We start from the raw sequence: 17,514 nt of genomic DNA on the forward strand, positions 1-17,514 counted from the left end.
CTGGGTTGGGATCCACTTGACAAAACTACTTCACTCTACAAAGGGCATTTAAAAGAAGCTCCAACTCAAGTTACAGCAGTAAAATTATGGTTGTACACTGTGGCATTAACAGTCTAAAAATGTTATGTTTTACATGGCCGTTTTAGTACTTTTACTTGAGTTAAGTATCTGAGCATGGACGATTTCAGTTTGTCCCTTGCAAATCACGTGACGTCAGAAAAAAAAACCTGCTTTCATTCCAACACTTCACCACAAGATGGAGACAAAGCACCAGGCTAAAATGCCATTGGCTGCTAGATGAACTACCTCCTGCTCTGCAGTAAGGTGCCTAAAATTACCATTTTTAGTAGCGGTGGTGGTAGTAGTAGTAGTACCAGTAGAGATGGTAATAGTATCAGTGGTAGCATTGCTTCATACTAATAATGAACACTCTTGACAGGAATAGAGTCTGCATTTTCTACCACATTTTACAGTAACTTCCTACTTTCTTTTTTTTTTACCATTTCCACTTCAGTTTTATTAATTAGACAAGACAGGGATCACTTGTTTCGTTGTGTTTTTTTTTTCTCTCTTATCTTTCTTGTCCTTAGTGTTTGAAATAAGCCAGAGCTACCGACAATTATTCTCAAATGAAAATGACTTCTTTCTTTTCGTATCTTTTCTTTTTTCATTTGATTATGTTTGGGTGAACCACTGTAACCATGTGCTCAATACCCCCATTTCTACAACCACACCTGTAAGCACATTTTCATAGGTGAATCAAAGCTTTGTCATTAGATTGCTGACCTTCCTTGTGTGTGTGTGTGTGTGTGTGTGTGTGTGTGTGTGTGTGTGTGTGTGTGTGTGTGTATGTGTGTGCGTGCGTGCGTGTGTGTGTGTACACGTTAGTAGGTCTGCCGGTAGAATCTGGCTTAGTAAACATTTGGCCAGAGCCTTGTACCATGTTTTAATTGAAGTGGACTACTTCCTGCCAATTAGTGAAACACTCCTTGAGCTTTAAAGGGAAAACCCAAAGGGTACAGTGTCTTGAGGCCTCTTTGAAATATGCACTGGAAAAAATTAATAACTTGGCTATCTAACATCAAGCAGGGAAATAATTAGTTTTTTTTTTTTCTTTTTTTTTGTCCTGGTTTTGAACTCACACTACATATAGTTTTATCAGGTCAAGGTAACAGGTTTACGGCGGGGAGCAGTAGATGGGAAACCTTTAACTGTTGGACAGCAGATGGCAGCATGGTGGTGAGGTAAGACATCACTTTCTATTACAGTTATGACAATGACAGCCTCTGGTAAAACATATCTTGAACATCTAATAACATGTGTAAATGCCCTGGAAAATGGTGGAAATACAGTTTAATCTAATGTAGTGAGCTTTTATGAAAACACGCATTTATTGACACCAGTCTAGCTGCAGAAAACCATCATTCTCCAGGACAGATGACTGATGGTCCTTCTCTCCCAATTTTATTCTTTGCTGCTGCAAAATTTCCTTTGTCTTTGTTGTCATTTGAATCCTGTATTTTTCCTTTTTTCATATCTCAGTGCAGACACACAGGTCTACAGCACCTCACCAAAAACAAAGACTGCTCTTCTTCTGTCTTCAAAATCTGACAGAGTGGCATGCTTCACATTCCACACTGTGTTTCCACCTAAAACGTATTCATATTTAATAACCACACTAACCCAAGAAACCTATAACCCGGCTATTTTCTGACATTTATTAAACTCAGTTTTGATTCACTGCAAAGTTTTTTTTGAGATACATTTATTGTCAAAACAGCCACTGGATGTCACATTTGCTGACAAATACAAAAGTCATTTACAAAATATTTTGTGCAGTCTCTCCGGAGTTAAAAGACAGAATGCTTTAAGGCAGTATGTGATGGCATTTACTGTACATATCCGCATGTTCAAGCACATATTTCAAAAGATATAAATATACAAAGCATTTTAACAAACTAATCAGTGCACTTATGTGTATTTATCTGTATTGCAAACACAGAAACTAAATAAATATTACTAATGGTAATGTTCCAGCATATATGACAATAATAAACAACAATATCTGTCATATACAGTTTTATAGTCATAAGTCGAACATTATATATTTGTTTCTTCAGGTTTGTTTATGCTAAATATATGATTTGTCTGTTCTATATGAATCTGTGAACGATTTGCTAGTATCAGATTAAAGTGTGCCAAGAGTGAGCCCAATATCTGTGAGAACACTGGTAACACTGTAATGTAATAATTATTTAAATTCATGACATAGTGCTACAACAGGCTACTGTTCTTTAAAACACTGGTATACAGTACAATCTGGACCAAAGGCTGGAGCGCTCCTATACAGCTGAGAGACATGGTCTCGGCTAATAATACAAATGTAGAGGCCATAATGCCATCTGCCATTTTGGTCCCAGACACTTGGTTGAAAGGAGCACGACTCGTCACTGTCCTCATGCCTCATACCCAAACAGTCATGGTGTTCTCTGGAGGTTTTTCCTAAGGCAGACAACACTAGTATCATTAATTGTTCACAACAATCTCAGTAAGCAGACATCAACGTCTCTTGCATGATTATAAAAAGTGTCTGCTTTCCAGCTTACCTTCTGCTGTTGAATATACATCACTGCATCATGAACAGTGACGAAAATATGTTGAGGGTTCATGTAGTTCATTAGACCACTTGACGTTAGGATCTTTAACACACTCTCTGAGGAGGCAGAAATCATTGATCAGTACTCACTCCATACAGGTGGATTTTGACAAATGTAATATGTTAATATCATCCCTCTAAAAATAAAAAATAAAAACTCTGAATTAAGTAGCATAAACAGAGAATATAACAGAAACCAAAGGTAAAGAAGTCATACTGATACGTAGGTCTTACCATTGCAGTTTGCCAAATACACATGAACTCCAACTTTCTGGCATTCAGTGCACATCTGTGAAAAGCCAAAATCAATTTGATCATGTTGACAAAATGCAAAAAACAAATGGAGAGAAGCCTGTACAGCCAAGTTGCGCATCATGTCACGCTTTAGCAGACTGACCTGTGTAAAGAGTCTGGCTCCAGCAACATCGACAAATGTCACGCTGCTGCAGTCGATTAACACTGCCTGGACATCACTCTCAGAGGTTTCTGCAGAACCAAAAAGAAATTGTAGCTTTCGTTGAAAATGTAAATAGGGTAATATAATAAAAACATAGGCTAGAATTAACAATGCTTGTAGAATAGTAGTAGTTTTTGGAACTGCATGCATATTTAGTATCGTGCACACAGGCTACAATAAAAGTCATTGCTTACCTGATTTAAAGAACTCGTTTTCTGAGTTAAAAGATGTGTTTGCGATGCCTCTTTCCTGAACAATGAATGGGGAAAAACAATGAGAAATATGACATTAAATTGGATTTTACAGAGTACGTAAACTTTAAAATCTGTATCTTTTTTTTGATCTCCTCTCATTCAGTGATTGCAGTAAGCTTACCACAGTGTTGATGGTGGCCTCTCTCTCCCGTTTCTCCAGGGCTTTCCTGGCCTTCTCCCAGCTGCGGATCTTCTCTGGCGTCAGGCCCAGCAGCCTGCTCATCTCCTCCCTGAAGAAACTACGATTGCCGTAGTAAATGGGCCCGTTGTATGTCAGGATCTTCACTCCAGGCACCTCATAGCACTGAAAGAAAACCAGCATCACCTCAACATCATTTTGGGGGCTATCCGTCCTGCATTATCGCTTCTTGGTTGAATAAGAAATTAAGATTTTATGTGCCTCAAAGTTAAGCTAAATGAGCTCAAAGTGTCTTGACGTGCATTGTTTATTTGCACATACTGCAAGGAATGATACCCAGAAAGCTCAACAACAGGAGTGTCCTCTCACCTTGCTGTGGTTCTCCAGAGGTCTGTAAATTTCTGTGTTGCTTGCCCGGCCAAGTACCGAACAACCAGCCCTGTTGAGTCATGAGTCATCAATTTTAAATTAAAGTGGCACATTATCATACATGATCTACTGAGCCAGCAGACATTAAGTCATGTGTCTCCAAAAAAAAACCTCAAAGTGTCCTTTACTAGAAGAGGATTCATGTCCTTGTTTCTGAGTCTTTACACACTCCCTATAACACACTTAAACATAACTCTCTGCTGCAGATGAGTGTGATGTCAGTTCATGTTGAGAGCTCTCAGATGTACATGGTATATTCTCACAACAGAGAATTTAGCAAGAGCACATCATAATATTAACATTGTGCAGAGGGAATGGAAAATGTACCTTTGTGTGCGACAGATGACAGTCATCATAGAGAAAACCACTCCGATGGCGAGGCCAAGGTCCACGTTAAGTACCACTACAGACAGCCAGGTTACCAACCAAACCAGCTATACAGAGACAGGACCACAAATATGTATAGTCGTGTCAGGGTGCAACAATTGACAATGGAAGCATGTCAGTGACAAATATGGTGAATGCCAGCCAAGCAATCAGTGTGAAAGGGGAAGGGTGAAGGTGATTCATCTGGTGTGCTACCTGTGCTGGCTGCAGGAGTGTTTATTTCAAATAACCTTGCAACTGTGACATTTCTATGTCTGACTATCTATCTATCTATCCATCTATCTATTATTGTCTGAAGATACATGCATCATCAATTTGTCACCAGGCAGCTGATACAAACTGTTTGAAGAACAGATGTTTTGAAATAATAGCAAGAATGAAGTCCAACAGTTTTCCTGTGATGCCATTTCAACTCCAATTTGCGTAAGGAAAATCTTTCACTCCAGATAACTCTCACACTCCAACCAGGATGATAACGATCTATTATGTGATGCGGTTATTATTTTTTAATTAAATTAGCTGGGGAGCAAATTAACCATCTCTCTTGTGTTTTATTCTAATGCACAGGGACCACATTGCAGAACACACTATAATGTCTCATATTGCTAATAAATGGCCTTACAAAGTCAATCTTGCTGATTCTCCACAGCTCAGGTAAGTCCTGGAACTGCAGAAACATCTGCCTGAGGCTGGTGACATTGATGCATGCCAAGACTGCCTGAGGAGAGAGATAAAGGATGAGGTGAGTGAACTTTCCCTCTCTCTTTCGCTGCCCCATGTTTGTAGAGATGCAAACATATAAACGCACCTTGGGTAGGAAGTAGAACAGTGGTCCAATCAGCAGCAGGACAATCAGAACAACCAGACTAGTAAACAAGCCGGAGAGCTGCAGGAGCGCGCGCACACACACACACACACACACACACACACACACACACACACACACACACAGACAATAAACACCCCTTACTGAAAATCCAAATGTCACGTATAAGTTTTGCTCCTTATTTGGAGCATTTTTTTAGCATTGGCATGCAAACAAATCATAAAACAGTCAAATATAAATGTATTTATAAATGTCAAGTGGATTAGAGTTTATAAAACCTTAAGCTGTTAAATAAACATACATACTTGAACAATGAGTTATACAAGGAAGATCAGCATTTGTATTTCTCTGTTGGTCTCAATAGAATGTATAGGCCTGTTTTGCTGCTGTGGTTAAAGCATCAGTAGACATAACTTAAATCTACTTGTGGTGTTTGTCTTTATTTTAAATGATCTTTCAATCAGTTTGGAAGTGACGGTTCCAATAATCAAGTCTTTTCTTTTTTTTACTACCTTAATGTAACCTTTCTGTTTACATTTGAATTGCTTCTTGTACCGTTAAGACCCTAGCAGTGGCTTGTGAGTATGACTCGACAAGATGCAAAGAAGTCGCTGTGTATCATGTACCTGTGTGTATCCTCCAGCACTCTCCAGTATATTAGTGGTGGCTAACGTGGCTGAGCTGGGGAAGCAGTTGAAGAAGGAGGATATGGTGTTGGAGATACCGTGAGCCAGCAGCTCCTGAAAGCAAACACAGGTTCAACACGGAGAGTTAACGGATTCGGTGAGAATTTATTTAACACCTCAGCAAGTAGCTGTGACATCCTCTTACGTTACCTGGTTGGGATGTATGGAATATCCATGTTTATCAGCATAAATCATTGCCAGCGAGACCGACACTGCGTAACCAACAAATGTTATGGCTACTGTGTCTCCAGCAATGTCAGGGAAAGTGTGCAAGGCAGGCATCCGCGGCTTTGGAAATCTGAGGATGAGAGAGAATCAAAAGTCAAACTAAATTGAGGCGACTGAGCTCATCAGTGTTTTATTTTGATTTTATTTTATTTTATTTTTATTTTTATTACCCAGCTGGGATGTGGCCAACTATCTCAATGTTGTAAGAGGAGTCCAGCGAGGAGGCATAGGCCACACCTGTAGCAACAATCACCTGAAGAATGAAGCATGAAACCATACCTTAGCTCTTCTTAGTTATGCTGTAAATATTACATAAACACACAGCGTTCATAATTCCACCCGACTAACCGTGAGGATCTCCACAGGGATGGGTGTTCGAAGGCGCTGCCGGTAACGCATGTTGATCTCCTTAACCGGGACCAAGACAGCCAAACACACCATGGAGATGAGCAGCTCGGCCATATTGGTGTGAGGCAGGTTCTCCATCACGGACGCTACAGTCTGAACACACGAGTCAGTGAGCCGTGAGAAAACAGAAAACTAAATGCCCGAATAGTAACGTCATAGATTTGAGCATCAGTACCTCATTGTGAAGCACTGCTTACCTTGAAGAGGGAGAAGGTCCCAGTGTGGCGAGGGAGCCGCAGCCCCAGCATGCTTTGCAGCTGCGAGATGGTGACATGGAAGGCAGCAGCACTGGTGAAAGCCTTGACAATTGGTTCTGACAGATACGTGGACAGGAAGCCCAGCTGAAGACCACACATACAGAGCTGGGGCACAGGAGATTAACACGGCATTACGGGCTGCGTCGGAGTCAGGCTTCGTCTGATCGTCTTAACGAGCAGAAAAGATCCGCCGTCTCTTTTGCATTATTATTTCATTTTGGTGTTTTCTGTCTTACCATAATGATTCCCGAGAGGAGCGCCACGGCTGAGGCCACTCCAATCCTCTGGGCCTCAAAGTCAGCTGCTTCAGACGAACTTGAGTTCAGTTCCAGAGGAGTGGGAACCAGCTGCTCCACCACAGAGCCAGTCATCAGACTCACCACAGCAAAGGTACCTGAAAGAAGACCTGTCGTCTCAGTAACAGTGGAAAAACATTGTGGCCGACACTTAAACTTAATCAGAAAAGCCTGCATGAGATGATGTAACCCTTTAAAGTATTGTCCATAAAACAAAGACATCACCCACGTTGACTAAAACAATGACCCTTATGTTTTTCTAGTGAATACAATAGCTGTTATGTGGGCAGGAGTCTTACCTGTGGACACATGGCGACCTGTGCCAAAGAACATATAGAGGACCACGGGGAAGAAGGAGGTGTAAAGGCCAAATATCGGTGCCACTGATGTGAGTAAAGCGAAAGCCATGCCTGTTTCAGAGGGGCATTCAAAAGGACAGATTATCAATAAACACACGTGTTCTCTTCATCTGTGTTTACAATGTAAAATCTGTCCCTTATGAGGCTGAAGCATGTACAGAGTTAACTGGAGACAACAACAAAAAAAGAATTGTGTTTATCTCCTCTGTGAATGTAAATTTTGACCTTATAGTTGCAGTTTATATGTTTTTATTATCATTATCGTTATTATTATTGTGGTACTATTATTATAAAATCCTGGGCTTAGATGATTCTAAGAAGAATTAAACACAAATGAATGAAATTCTAAATGAAATAACACAAGGGAAAACTAGATTGCTTTCTTCTTTCTGGTAACATTAGACTGCACCTCTCTCTCCTCTTACTCACCTTGCGGAATGTGAAGGATACCGACGGTCAGTCCCCCTATGGTATCTCCCAAAAGCCATTTCTTGAGCCTGTATCTCGGCAGCCAGTTGAAAATGGGGACCCTCTCCCTCAACAGGTGAAGGAAGGCTCGCTTTGAACACCTGCACCTCCCGGCGAGCTTCTCCCGAAGCCGCAAACTTCCATTCGTGCTCTCCTCGGAGCCGTAGGCCTGTTTGAAGCGGTCCTCCGTGTAAATGTCCCTGTACACGGCCACAGAAGCGCTCATGTTGCCCCCTGTTGAGACGAGTGATGACAGTTCACCATGCAAGCGCCGTTGTAGAGTCAGTAAAGTTGTTGTCTATTGCAATACATATATAGCAGACTCTGCCCTGACCTCAAGAGCCATTGCATTTTCCTGTCAGACTCTCCGTAGCCAATGACATGGCTCAAAGCTCAACCTTTTTTTGTTACAGTGCTGACCCCCCCCCCCCACACACACACACACACATCTTTGTCCTGCCTCAGAAAACATAAAGGTGTGCTGGTCCATTTTTTCCTTCAAAAGTCCTCTGGGTCCTACTGCTAAAGGGTTTCTTCTTTTCTTTTTTTTTTCAACAGAAAGCAGAACTTCAGACACACAATCTGCCTTTCCTTCACTCACAGCCCCTCCCTCCAAACTCTCTCTCTCTCTCTCTCTCTCTCTCTCACACACACACACACACACACACCATAATCACCTTTCACACAGCCCTATCCTCCCTTATGTCCTGCCTCCTGAGAGCTATGCGGGAGGTACAAGCTCAGAGGAGGCACAATTAAGTCATACAATGTATAGCACTGTGAAACGCCTAAAGGGATCAAAGTCATATTGTTGGTGGAGATGAGGTGTAACCTCAAACCATGTCTGTTAGCGAGGGGTTCATTTCCGAGAAGGATGGATGTCTGTAATGGGTGGGAGTTTAAACTGTGTAGCTATGAGAAAGAGAGTCTGGTACCCATGAGACCCCCTGTGAAACTCAATCACACATGGCAGTCTGGTTCATGGATCAAACCACACCTTGACTCTGATCAGAGATGGTGTGCGATGAGTGAGATGTTGTTCTTTGTCAGGCAGGAGTGAATACAAGGGAGCTTTGGATAAATACAAGATTAAAACAGATAAAACAGGATCAATATGTCTATTGCCAATAGCATATCGTTTTGCAAAATGCAGCTCAGGAAATCTAACCATCAGATATGATCAAAATATAGAGGGTTTTTTTGAAAGTATGAGTAAGCATGAGGCAGAAGGAAATCACAATCTCAAGAGAGGTTCAATCTGACTCTGGCAAATATGAAACATAGGAAATGGAAAATGTATCTCTGGTTCAAGCCCAGATTTGGGTGAATGAACCTCTCCCATCTCATGAATGACGTCTCCCATCCCATTAGGCTACGTGAGGCAGTGCAGGCAGTGCCACCATTTTCTATTGTTGCGCAGGACAACACCCAAGGATTCTGGTTTGAATGGGTCCAGACTTTGACTTGAAGGGCAGAGTGTTTAAAGCAGGAAACTCAAAATGTACCTTACCACGCATCAAAGCAAACGTGGTATCGCGTCTGGTATTGCATTTGTGAAGTTGTTTTACCTTGTTGTTATACAAAGTGAAAATGTCATCGACCATCCAGCCAGCTAACAAGAACACGAGCAGACAGTGTGGTTTACAGAGTACGCTGTTCATCACACAGATGAGACAATATACTATAAATGCTGTAACATAATACTTTTTTAACCTTTATGTTTAATGATGCTTAAGCTAGCATTGTACACTCTCCAGGCTGCACGTAGGCGAACGTGATCAGATACATTCAAGTGGTTTCCTTTTGTACTTGTACGTTTACACTTGCTTTTCCACTCCACGTCCAGAGAGAGATGAGTTAAATGGACTTGCTTGATGTGCAGGTCCACACATGTGTTTGACATTGAGGATGTGTGTCGGCTTCTCTGAAAGCTAGTGTCTGCAAGCAAGTTTGCAGACATTTATCTGCTTGCATAATTCAAACTTTAGAAAGCAAAAATGAAAAAAAAAGACTCCATGACAAGCTGGTACTGTTCACCTTAAAAAGCTGTGATAGCTCTTATGTAACTATTATGTCATTATTTACGCATCCAGCAGACATGGGGCAACGCTAACATTCATTACGAGACCTTTTTTCTGATTGCCACCTGATAAAAGTAAATTCAATATTCACTCTCCATTTAGCTCTGTTTGGTCTCTCACCAACTTCAGAGGAAAATGTGAAAATGAAGAGGCCTCTGCTGGAAATTAGATTGAGTCTGAAAATGTGCTGGTATCAAACCAAAACAACAAGCTAAAAGGGGCTTAAACGCTCTGTAGAGCTGGATGATAACTGTAAGTTCATCACCGCAACTACATATATAGTCATTTGATTTATTGTTAATATATTACGGATATTAAATCATTTTGATTTTTATACAGCATGACACCTCATCAGCCCAGATGAAGCCATAATTAGCGGAGGGGGTTTTGGTAATCCCACATACAGCGACAATGTAGGAGACAGGTCAAATGATTTAACCCTGATAAATGTCTCCATTTCTTTCTAATGACTAATGATTGTTGATTCTAAATTTAACAAAGGAAAACAATGGCTAATGTAGACCCAAATTTTGTCTGTGCTGTTGTTATTCCACGCTAGAGAAAACATTGCCGAACATGTAACTGGAGTCGAACAAGGTGTAGGTGCGAGGTCCAGCGACGCCTTACAAAGGTAAAACGCCGGATGGACACCCTCCAAAGTGTGATGTGTTCTTGCCTCACTAATGTTTTCAACTAAATGAAATAAACAGACATGCATGTAGAGAGTTGTTTTTGTTCCAGTGTCATATTCCTAGAATTTCTGTGTCTCTGGTGGAGAGGAGATGCAGTGATATAAGGAACTTCCTTTAAATGCCAGGAATGTGGGCCATTGTGTTGATCAGCTCCAGAGGATTTATGAACATACCGACGGCCTGGTGTGTCTGCGGGCTGTTTAAACAAGATATTAATCAGTGGTAAAAGGAACAATGTGTTGAATAGAAAAGGATATGGAGTGTTAACCCCAAACTAGACGAAAACTCTTCTGCTCCATCAAAACACAGACAAGCTCTTTATGTATTCAAACAATGAAAATGTGAATACCTGTGTGGCACAACAGGCCATTTATACAATCCAGTGTGCGTTCAATTAGCTCAACGGCACCAAGGGAAACAGGGTATCGGCACCTTTTTGCGGGCACTAAAAATGTGTCAAGTGATATGACCATTTTCGTGTGACAACACATGCATATTTTAAATGTGAAGTCACATTGTGTAAGATCACTTCCAGTGTTTGAATGTGTAAAATTAGACGAAAAATTAATCATTTTCTGTCACTCTGTTGTGTGTGTTTCCATTTACAGTGTTGATGTTTCTGAAGAAAACACTTACGCAGTGTCGAGAGGCTTGTAAAAACATACACTTTGATGGCAACTGTAGTTATGTTTGGCAGCATAACCTCATGATCCCACTTTGCTTGTTGCATTAGCATTAATCAAATTATAAAAATATCTCATCCACCCTGTCTCCTTCATGCTGAGTGTGTGTCCTGATCTTACAGGGTCTTTCTATTATTCTCAGCCAGGGAGAGGCTCCAGTCATTTTGTGGCCTATAGTTCCTGCTATTGTTCTTTATCTGCTTTATGGGCTGCTTGTCCCGACCCCCCATGGCATGTTACTTTGGAAATGACCTTGTCTATGAGGCTGACTGCTGGCAGCCAAGCCTCTCCTTGTATCCCTGTCTCCTTACCTCTCCCATCCCTTTCCGTTTTCTGCTCCTCTCCATCCATTAGTGCCTGTCCAGGTATTTACATTGTTTGACCTCAAGAATCATGCCTCTCAGAAGAATTCTTCCTGTCGGTTCATGAATTTGTTGTGATTTGTCACTCACGCTATACAAAGTTTTCTGCAGGGGTTAAGAGCTGAGCACAACCCAGGAATTTGTCTAACAGCCCCTTTGATGTGTGGCGAAAAGTGCATATTTTATAGTTGCTTGTCAAGCTCTATTATTTAGGCAATACAATAATCAAACAAATCTTGCATTCTTTAACTGAAGACTTTTTTTTATTCCTATGCTAATTCTTCTGTTCTTGACTGTACCTGTAATTAGCCATATCTTGATTTATAGGGCAACACACTATAATCTAATTACTTATTGTCAAAGATCTGTGGCGAATTTCCCTCCCGTGTTGATATCCCTAATCCTCACACAGCTGAGGCCAGGCATGGTTGTGAAGCATCAAGGATTTCAGCGTTTCTTTCATACCTTCCCTGTTAAAACGTTACTCGCGTGAGTCCAGTACGTTTCGGAGTGAGTTGCTGATTTCCTGTTCATTCTTGATGAACGCCTCCTGACCTCCACCACACCTACGCTGGTCATGTCCATTCATCAGACATCTGGGTCATACATCTCCTGGGCGGGTAAGGCAGCACCCGCCTACTTTCAGGCTCCCCGAGGAACTGTGCATCAGCGTGTGCTCACAAAGCATCCTCCACAATTAAGTTTTGTGTTCTCATTAAGGTAACAACAAAGATGATGATTTAAAGACTCAAATCTGTTTTAATCTTAGATCAGCACATGATCATACTGCCGTTCCCCTCTGTTTAAACACTGGGTGCAGTATGTACAGGAATTGTTTGGTCTGCTGCTGGTAAAGGAAGTGCACTTTAAAGAGCGTGATCTCTTCTGCTCTTCCATGTTGAAGCCCAACCATACCAAAACAGACAATAAAAAGGACAATGCCATGCCTAAGCAGCCTGTCGGTCTTCTGAAGAGAACAAAAGGTGAGACCTGGATTCCCATCTGACCTTCCTCCATCTGCCGCACATTCACTTTAGTTTAGTCTGATCCGGGATATTTCCGTCCGACAGTCCAAGTTACTCTTGCTGCCTCACAATCTCCTTAAAATCTGCCATCAGCAGTTTTGTTGCTCAGTTTTGTTGTTCAATTTGTGCCACTTTCAGAATAGCAGCTAGATTTACTAAACCATGCAGGGGAGCTGTTTTGACCCACAGAGGCCATGGGTTGACTGGAGAGTCTGGTTATGGGATGTGTCACTTCCTAGCCCATGCCAAAGCATTGTGCAGCTCAAGTACACAACGGCGACACAGCCTTGAACCACATTGTAAGAGCCACTGCTGCATTGTCTGCTTCACCTCAACACTTGTGCCAACTCTAGATTCACTTTCAGCTGTAGAGCACTTATAGCATTCAACACAACGAAGGAACGTTTGTGTTGTCATTGGGAGCATTCAGGCAACACCCTGCTGTAAATTATTTCTCATAACTGGTTTATGTTCACTAGAGAAAAGAATAATTAGTCCCAGATGCCATGCACATAAAATAGCGGGCTAGAAAAGAGAACAGGCTCCATCTTAAAATGTTCAGCACATCTGTAGTACTAGCACAGTTTCTACCTGTTTCTTGAAAGTGTAGAATGATGGAAAAATCTGCCATAGTGACTCTAGTATTTTGTCTTGTGCGTGAGACTCTGATGGAGTGGGTCCTTGAGAATCACCAGTGCAGCCAGGCTTACCTCATACAGAGTTCAGGCCAGGTGTGTCGTGCTCATGGCTCATGTTGACTCAACAGCTTTTACTAGTTAATATACGTTCCCTCCCACCCACTCCACCCACCCTCCCGTGTTTTACCTCTAATGGCAGGCTATCTAGCAATGCAGGTTCCTTTCATTCGGCTCTTAAGATATTCTGCTTTTACCCCAACACAATGGGAGTGTGGAATTTAATTTATGGTGCTCAAAGCATTAAGAATATTATTTAAAATTTCACATCTCTTTCCAGAAAGTGTCCTGGTTACTCTAAATAATCCACAGACCTCCCTGTTACTGACTTCACAGTTTTTACAAAACCTATAGAGAAAGTAGTTCCAATGAAAAACGTTCATAGTTTTTGTAATTGAGCATCTGCTGATCATCTCCCTCAAACAGTAACTGTCCAATCACAGCTTAGCGAAGTTTGGAGTCAAATGTCTTTTTTTTTTTAATCACCTTTCTAAATCAAAAACCCAACAGCAAAAATGTGAGGGCATAATTAAACAGTCTGCTTATATGTTCAAAGGTATAAGCCCCAACATTATCATATTTGGCTAACAGGCTTACTACTTAACATATAGTGTTACTTCAGAGGCGAAGGAGCATCAATGTTAGCTAACTACATTACAGTATTTTGTGAGGTTACATAGAAAAAGCCCAGTTCAGTTCACTGGCACATCCACTGTGCAGTATTAAGCCACAGCACGGGAGCTGGTCCTAAAACTCACAGGACAGTTTTATATCTGGAAAATACATCAGTTAGTCGTTAGCCTCAGAACCTTTCCTCTCTCAAAAGTGAAAATATACACAATAAAGCATCAATCTAAACTCTGTGGCTTTTCCAAGTACGCTTTTCTAAAGTAATCTAAGCATCCCATGTTGGAATGAAATTACAGATCCATCTAACTGTACAAGTATCATACTTGTTGTGCACGACCAGAGAGATGTACAGGTACATGTGCAGTAACTAAGAGCTGTACAGAATGTGGGTGAAGTGACCCTTTAATTTTGAGCTCCTCTATGGACGACATACTTCGATTGACACAAGCTGACTGCTGTTTAAAACCATCTTACCTCTCCCATGCACCTTGCAGACGTGCGTACGGTAAAAACTGATTATGACTGGGAGGTATTTCTTTCAAAAACTTCAGAAACCTTTCATTTAATGAAGACTAAGACTAAGGATTAAAACATCTTTTTACACTACAGTTTTTCACAAAAGGGTTTAAAAAGAACCAAAACATTATTTTCTAATAAATACTAATGCAATTAAAATATGATTTGCTGTTGTAATCTTTTAATCTTCATCCAGGGCATAAAACAGTATAAATAATCACAGTCCAGGACAGTACTCTATTACAGTTGTGATCACATCCATTTACAGTCTCTTATGTAACCCCTGTCACCATTCAGTAATATTCCAACACTGGATTCTCCTGACGTCAGAGCTCTATGAAGGGGTTCACAGGGCTGCTGCATCACCAGACACCCTGCACAGCACGTACCAGGCTGAAAGCAGCAGGGTGGAGGGTGGGGAGACGTGGACCCAGGGCTGTACTGGTGGTCACCTTCCTGCCACACCATGCCATCACTCATGCACACACATTTGAGGTCAGAGAACAAAGGACAAACCAGAAAGAGGGCTTTTGTATTACTGCATATTGTGCAAGAGAGAAAAACTGTACAAAAGAAAAAAAAAACATTGGATGAAGTTAATGTGGATGAATTTCTAGGCAGCAGTGTGCTTTTTATTGCATCTCCTCTTTTCTTAAATCAGTGTCACATGCAGAAAATTCTAACTGATGCCAAAGTAGCAGAAATCGTCTGTTTGTGTGCTGACCAGAAAGAAAGATGAAAGATGGATGCATTGTTTGAGATTATCATGTATTTTAGCTGAGAAATTATCACAAAATATAAAGCCAGGTGAGTGTCACGTGCATGATACAATGAAAAAAAATGGCACAGGTCATACATACATACATATACATTTTTCCTCTCCTCTCCTTTCATCATTTCTCTCTTCCTTTTCCCCATTGCCACCACCTCTCCTTTCCGTTTTTCTCCTCTCCTCTCTCCTCCTCTTGCTTCTCCATCACCTTTCCCTTGCTCCCATCCGAACTTATTCAGCATCAAAGGCCACCCGTGGCTCCGGCTGGGTGGCCACCAGCTTCTCATTTCCTCTCATGCTCTCCAGCCATTCAGCAGTGGCGTGCTCCGTCAGGGCTGAGCGGACCCCAGGGAGTCCACCAGAAGCCTCCGCTAGGCGCTCACCGCTGCTTCCTGCTCATTTAAGAGAGCCCTCAGAATGGAGCGCCATTGTCCTGGCTGTTATCTGATGGCCCCACTCAACAGGCAGACAAAGCCAAGAGCCTGGGGGCTCCCCCCACCTCACTGGTTGTGATGAGGCGCTCCTGATTTTTTTTTTTCTACTTCTTTTTTGTTCAAAATGTCAATAGCTCAGGAAAGGAGTTCTGAAAACACTGATTGATGCATAAAAGCACAGTGTATTTACGAGACATTTAGATTGAAACTGTAGCCAACTAGACCAAACAGGCCTGTTGAATAGTTATTAGTTATTTGTGCAGGTCAAAGTATTAAGTATGTTATAATGGCAAGGCCTGTAGACTGATGACCTGTCTAAGTGAGTGACTGATGGACGCAGAAGTACAATAGTGACACATCAGTGACAGTGATAAGAATTTAATTACAAATCAACAAACTTTAATAAGCAGAGCCTTTTTTTCTGCAGCCAGCTGCGTGGAAGTCAAATTTAAAGTTAAATTCATTACACAGCACCAACAGGAGATGTAACAAATACAGTACATACAACCAGACATACAACGTGCGAGGAAAATCAGGACAGGAAGAAAAAACATAACACATCAAATGAAGGAAAAACTTAAACATCTGGAAGTTGAATGTTTAAAATGAGGATTAAATTGTTTAAATGCAAAGATATTCATGTAGAAAGAAGTGCAGATTCAGTTTAACAAAGCAGACTTTGTAAATGTTTGCGTGGGAAAATGAAGGTAGGAGCTCAAAGTCCTTCTGCATAGAGTGGCAGGACAGTCCAATACAACGCAAGCCTGTCAAGCTTGTTCAGACCGGCCAGATTCAAGCTCACTAACAGGAACTGAAAAAAAAATGTGGAAGGGGAAAAACTTTTAAAGTCTTTGTGCGGAGGTTTTTGAAATAGACTTTACAATTGTTCGTTTGTTGGTTTGTCTTTTTAACTCTTCAAGACTCACATATATTCCCTCGCTTTAGATGTTTTTGCTTGTTGCGGATGTTAATTCTGTTTTATAAATTCTCTTTTGCTGTTCTTGTATTTGTTACTGGTTGTTTGATATTTAATGCCTTTATTGTGAATCACTTGGTAACTTTTGTTTTGAAAAGTATTCATATAATGACACTTTACTCACTGATTTGTTGCCAGGCACTATATCCAAATTTACACAAGATCAGATTTAGTTGTCATAGTAACAAGTTTGAGCTTGGGTGCAGTCATTATCTTTAGTTCAGTAAGGTCGGTTCCTCTGTAAGCCTTGTAAGCAAACTGCAGGGAGTTACAGTAAATGTAGACACTAGAAACACTAGAGCTGCCTCTTTCATCATTTCTCTGAAATCTGTGATTTGTTTTTTATCATTAACATTTTGAATTCAGCTTTTGTTAAACGTATGTGTCAAGCCATTTAATATTATACAGTTCCATGATTTGTTATTTGGGAAATGTAAAGGGTCTTTACATAAAAGAAATGAATCTGCAGGATTATTATGTAGACTAAATAGAGATTTTACAATAATACACAACATGAGAAATGCTGATGTACTGTAACAGCATGGAGTAGATACAACATGGGAGCAGTGTCCTCTTGTGGAGAGCGACGGTAAAGCAAATGCAGCAAAGTTTTTTTCTTCTATCCAGAACCAGATTTGTTTCATTTAACTGTTCCCCCCACCCCACCCCGTGCCATTTTCTTTCTCTTACCGAGACACACACAGAGCGGTCAGGGGCTTTCCTATAGAGACATCATTGTGTGTGCTGTATCAAAGGGAGATTTGTTGAAGGAGCTTTCGGTGTGCTGTGATATCACCA

At 41.1% G+C, this 17,514-nt stretch overlaps 1 protein-coding gene across 1 annotated transcript; it reads right to left on the minus strand.

The window, feature by feature from the left end:
- Positions 1-1,716: 1,716 nt before the first annotated feature.
- LOC111219113 (solute carrier family 26 member 10-like) lies at positions 1,717-8,189 on the minus strand. The gene is made up of 18 exons (XM_022741707.1): positions 7,812-8,189; positions 7,323-7,433; positions 6,964-7,121; positions 6,668-6,832; positions 6,411-6,563; positions 6,233-6,315; positions 5,985-6,132; positions 5,775-5,888; positions 5,131-5,208; positions 4,945-5,040; positions 4,263-4,369; positions 3,876-3,945; positions 3,489-3,671; positions 3,308-3,362; positions 3,054-3,142; positions 2,891-2,945; positions 2,607-2,713; positions 1,717-2,502 (listed from the first exon to the last, which is right to left on the minus strand). Exons 1-18 carry the CDS (start codon positions 8,074-8,076, stop codon positions 2,464-2,466), a joined length of 2,076 nt encoding a protein of 691 aa, XP_022597428.1. The 5' UTR covers positions 8,077-8,189; the 3' UTR covers positions 1,717-2,463.
- Positions 8,190-17,514: the final 9,325 nt, after the last annotated feature.

The sequence above is a fragment of the Seriola dumerili genome, unplaced genomic scaffold (genome assembly GCF_002260705.1).
Source record: "Seriola dumerili isolate Sdu_G_001 unplaced genomic scaffold, Sdu_1.0 BDQW01000056.1, whole genome shotgun sequence".
Taxonomy (NCBI): Eukaryota; Metazoa; Chordata; class Actinopteri; order Carangiformes; family Carangidae; genus Seriola; species Seriola dumerili.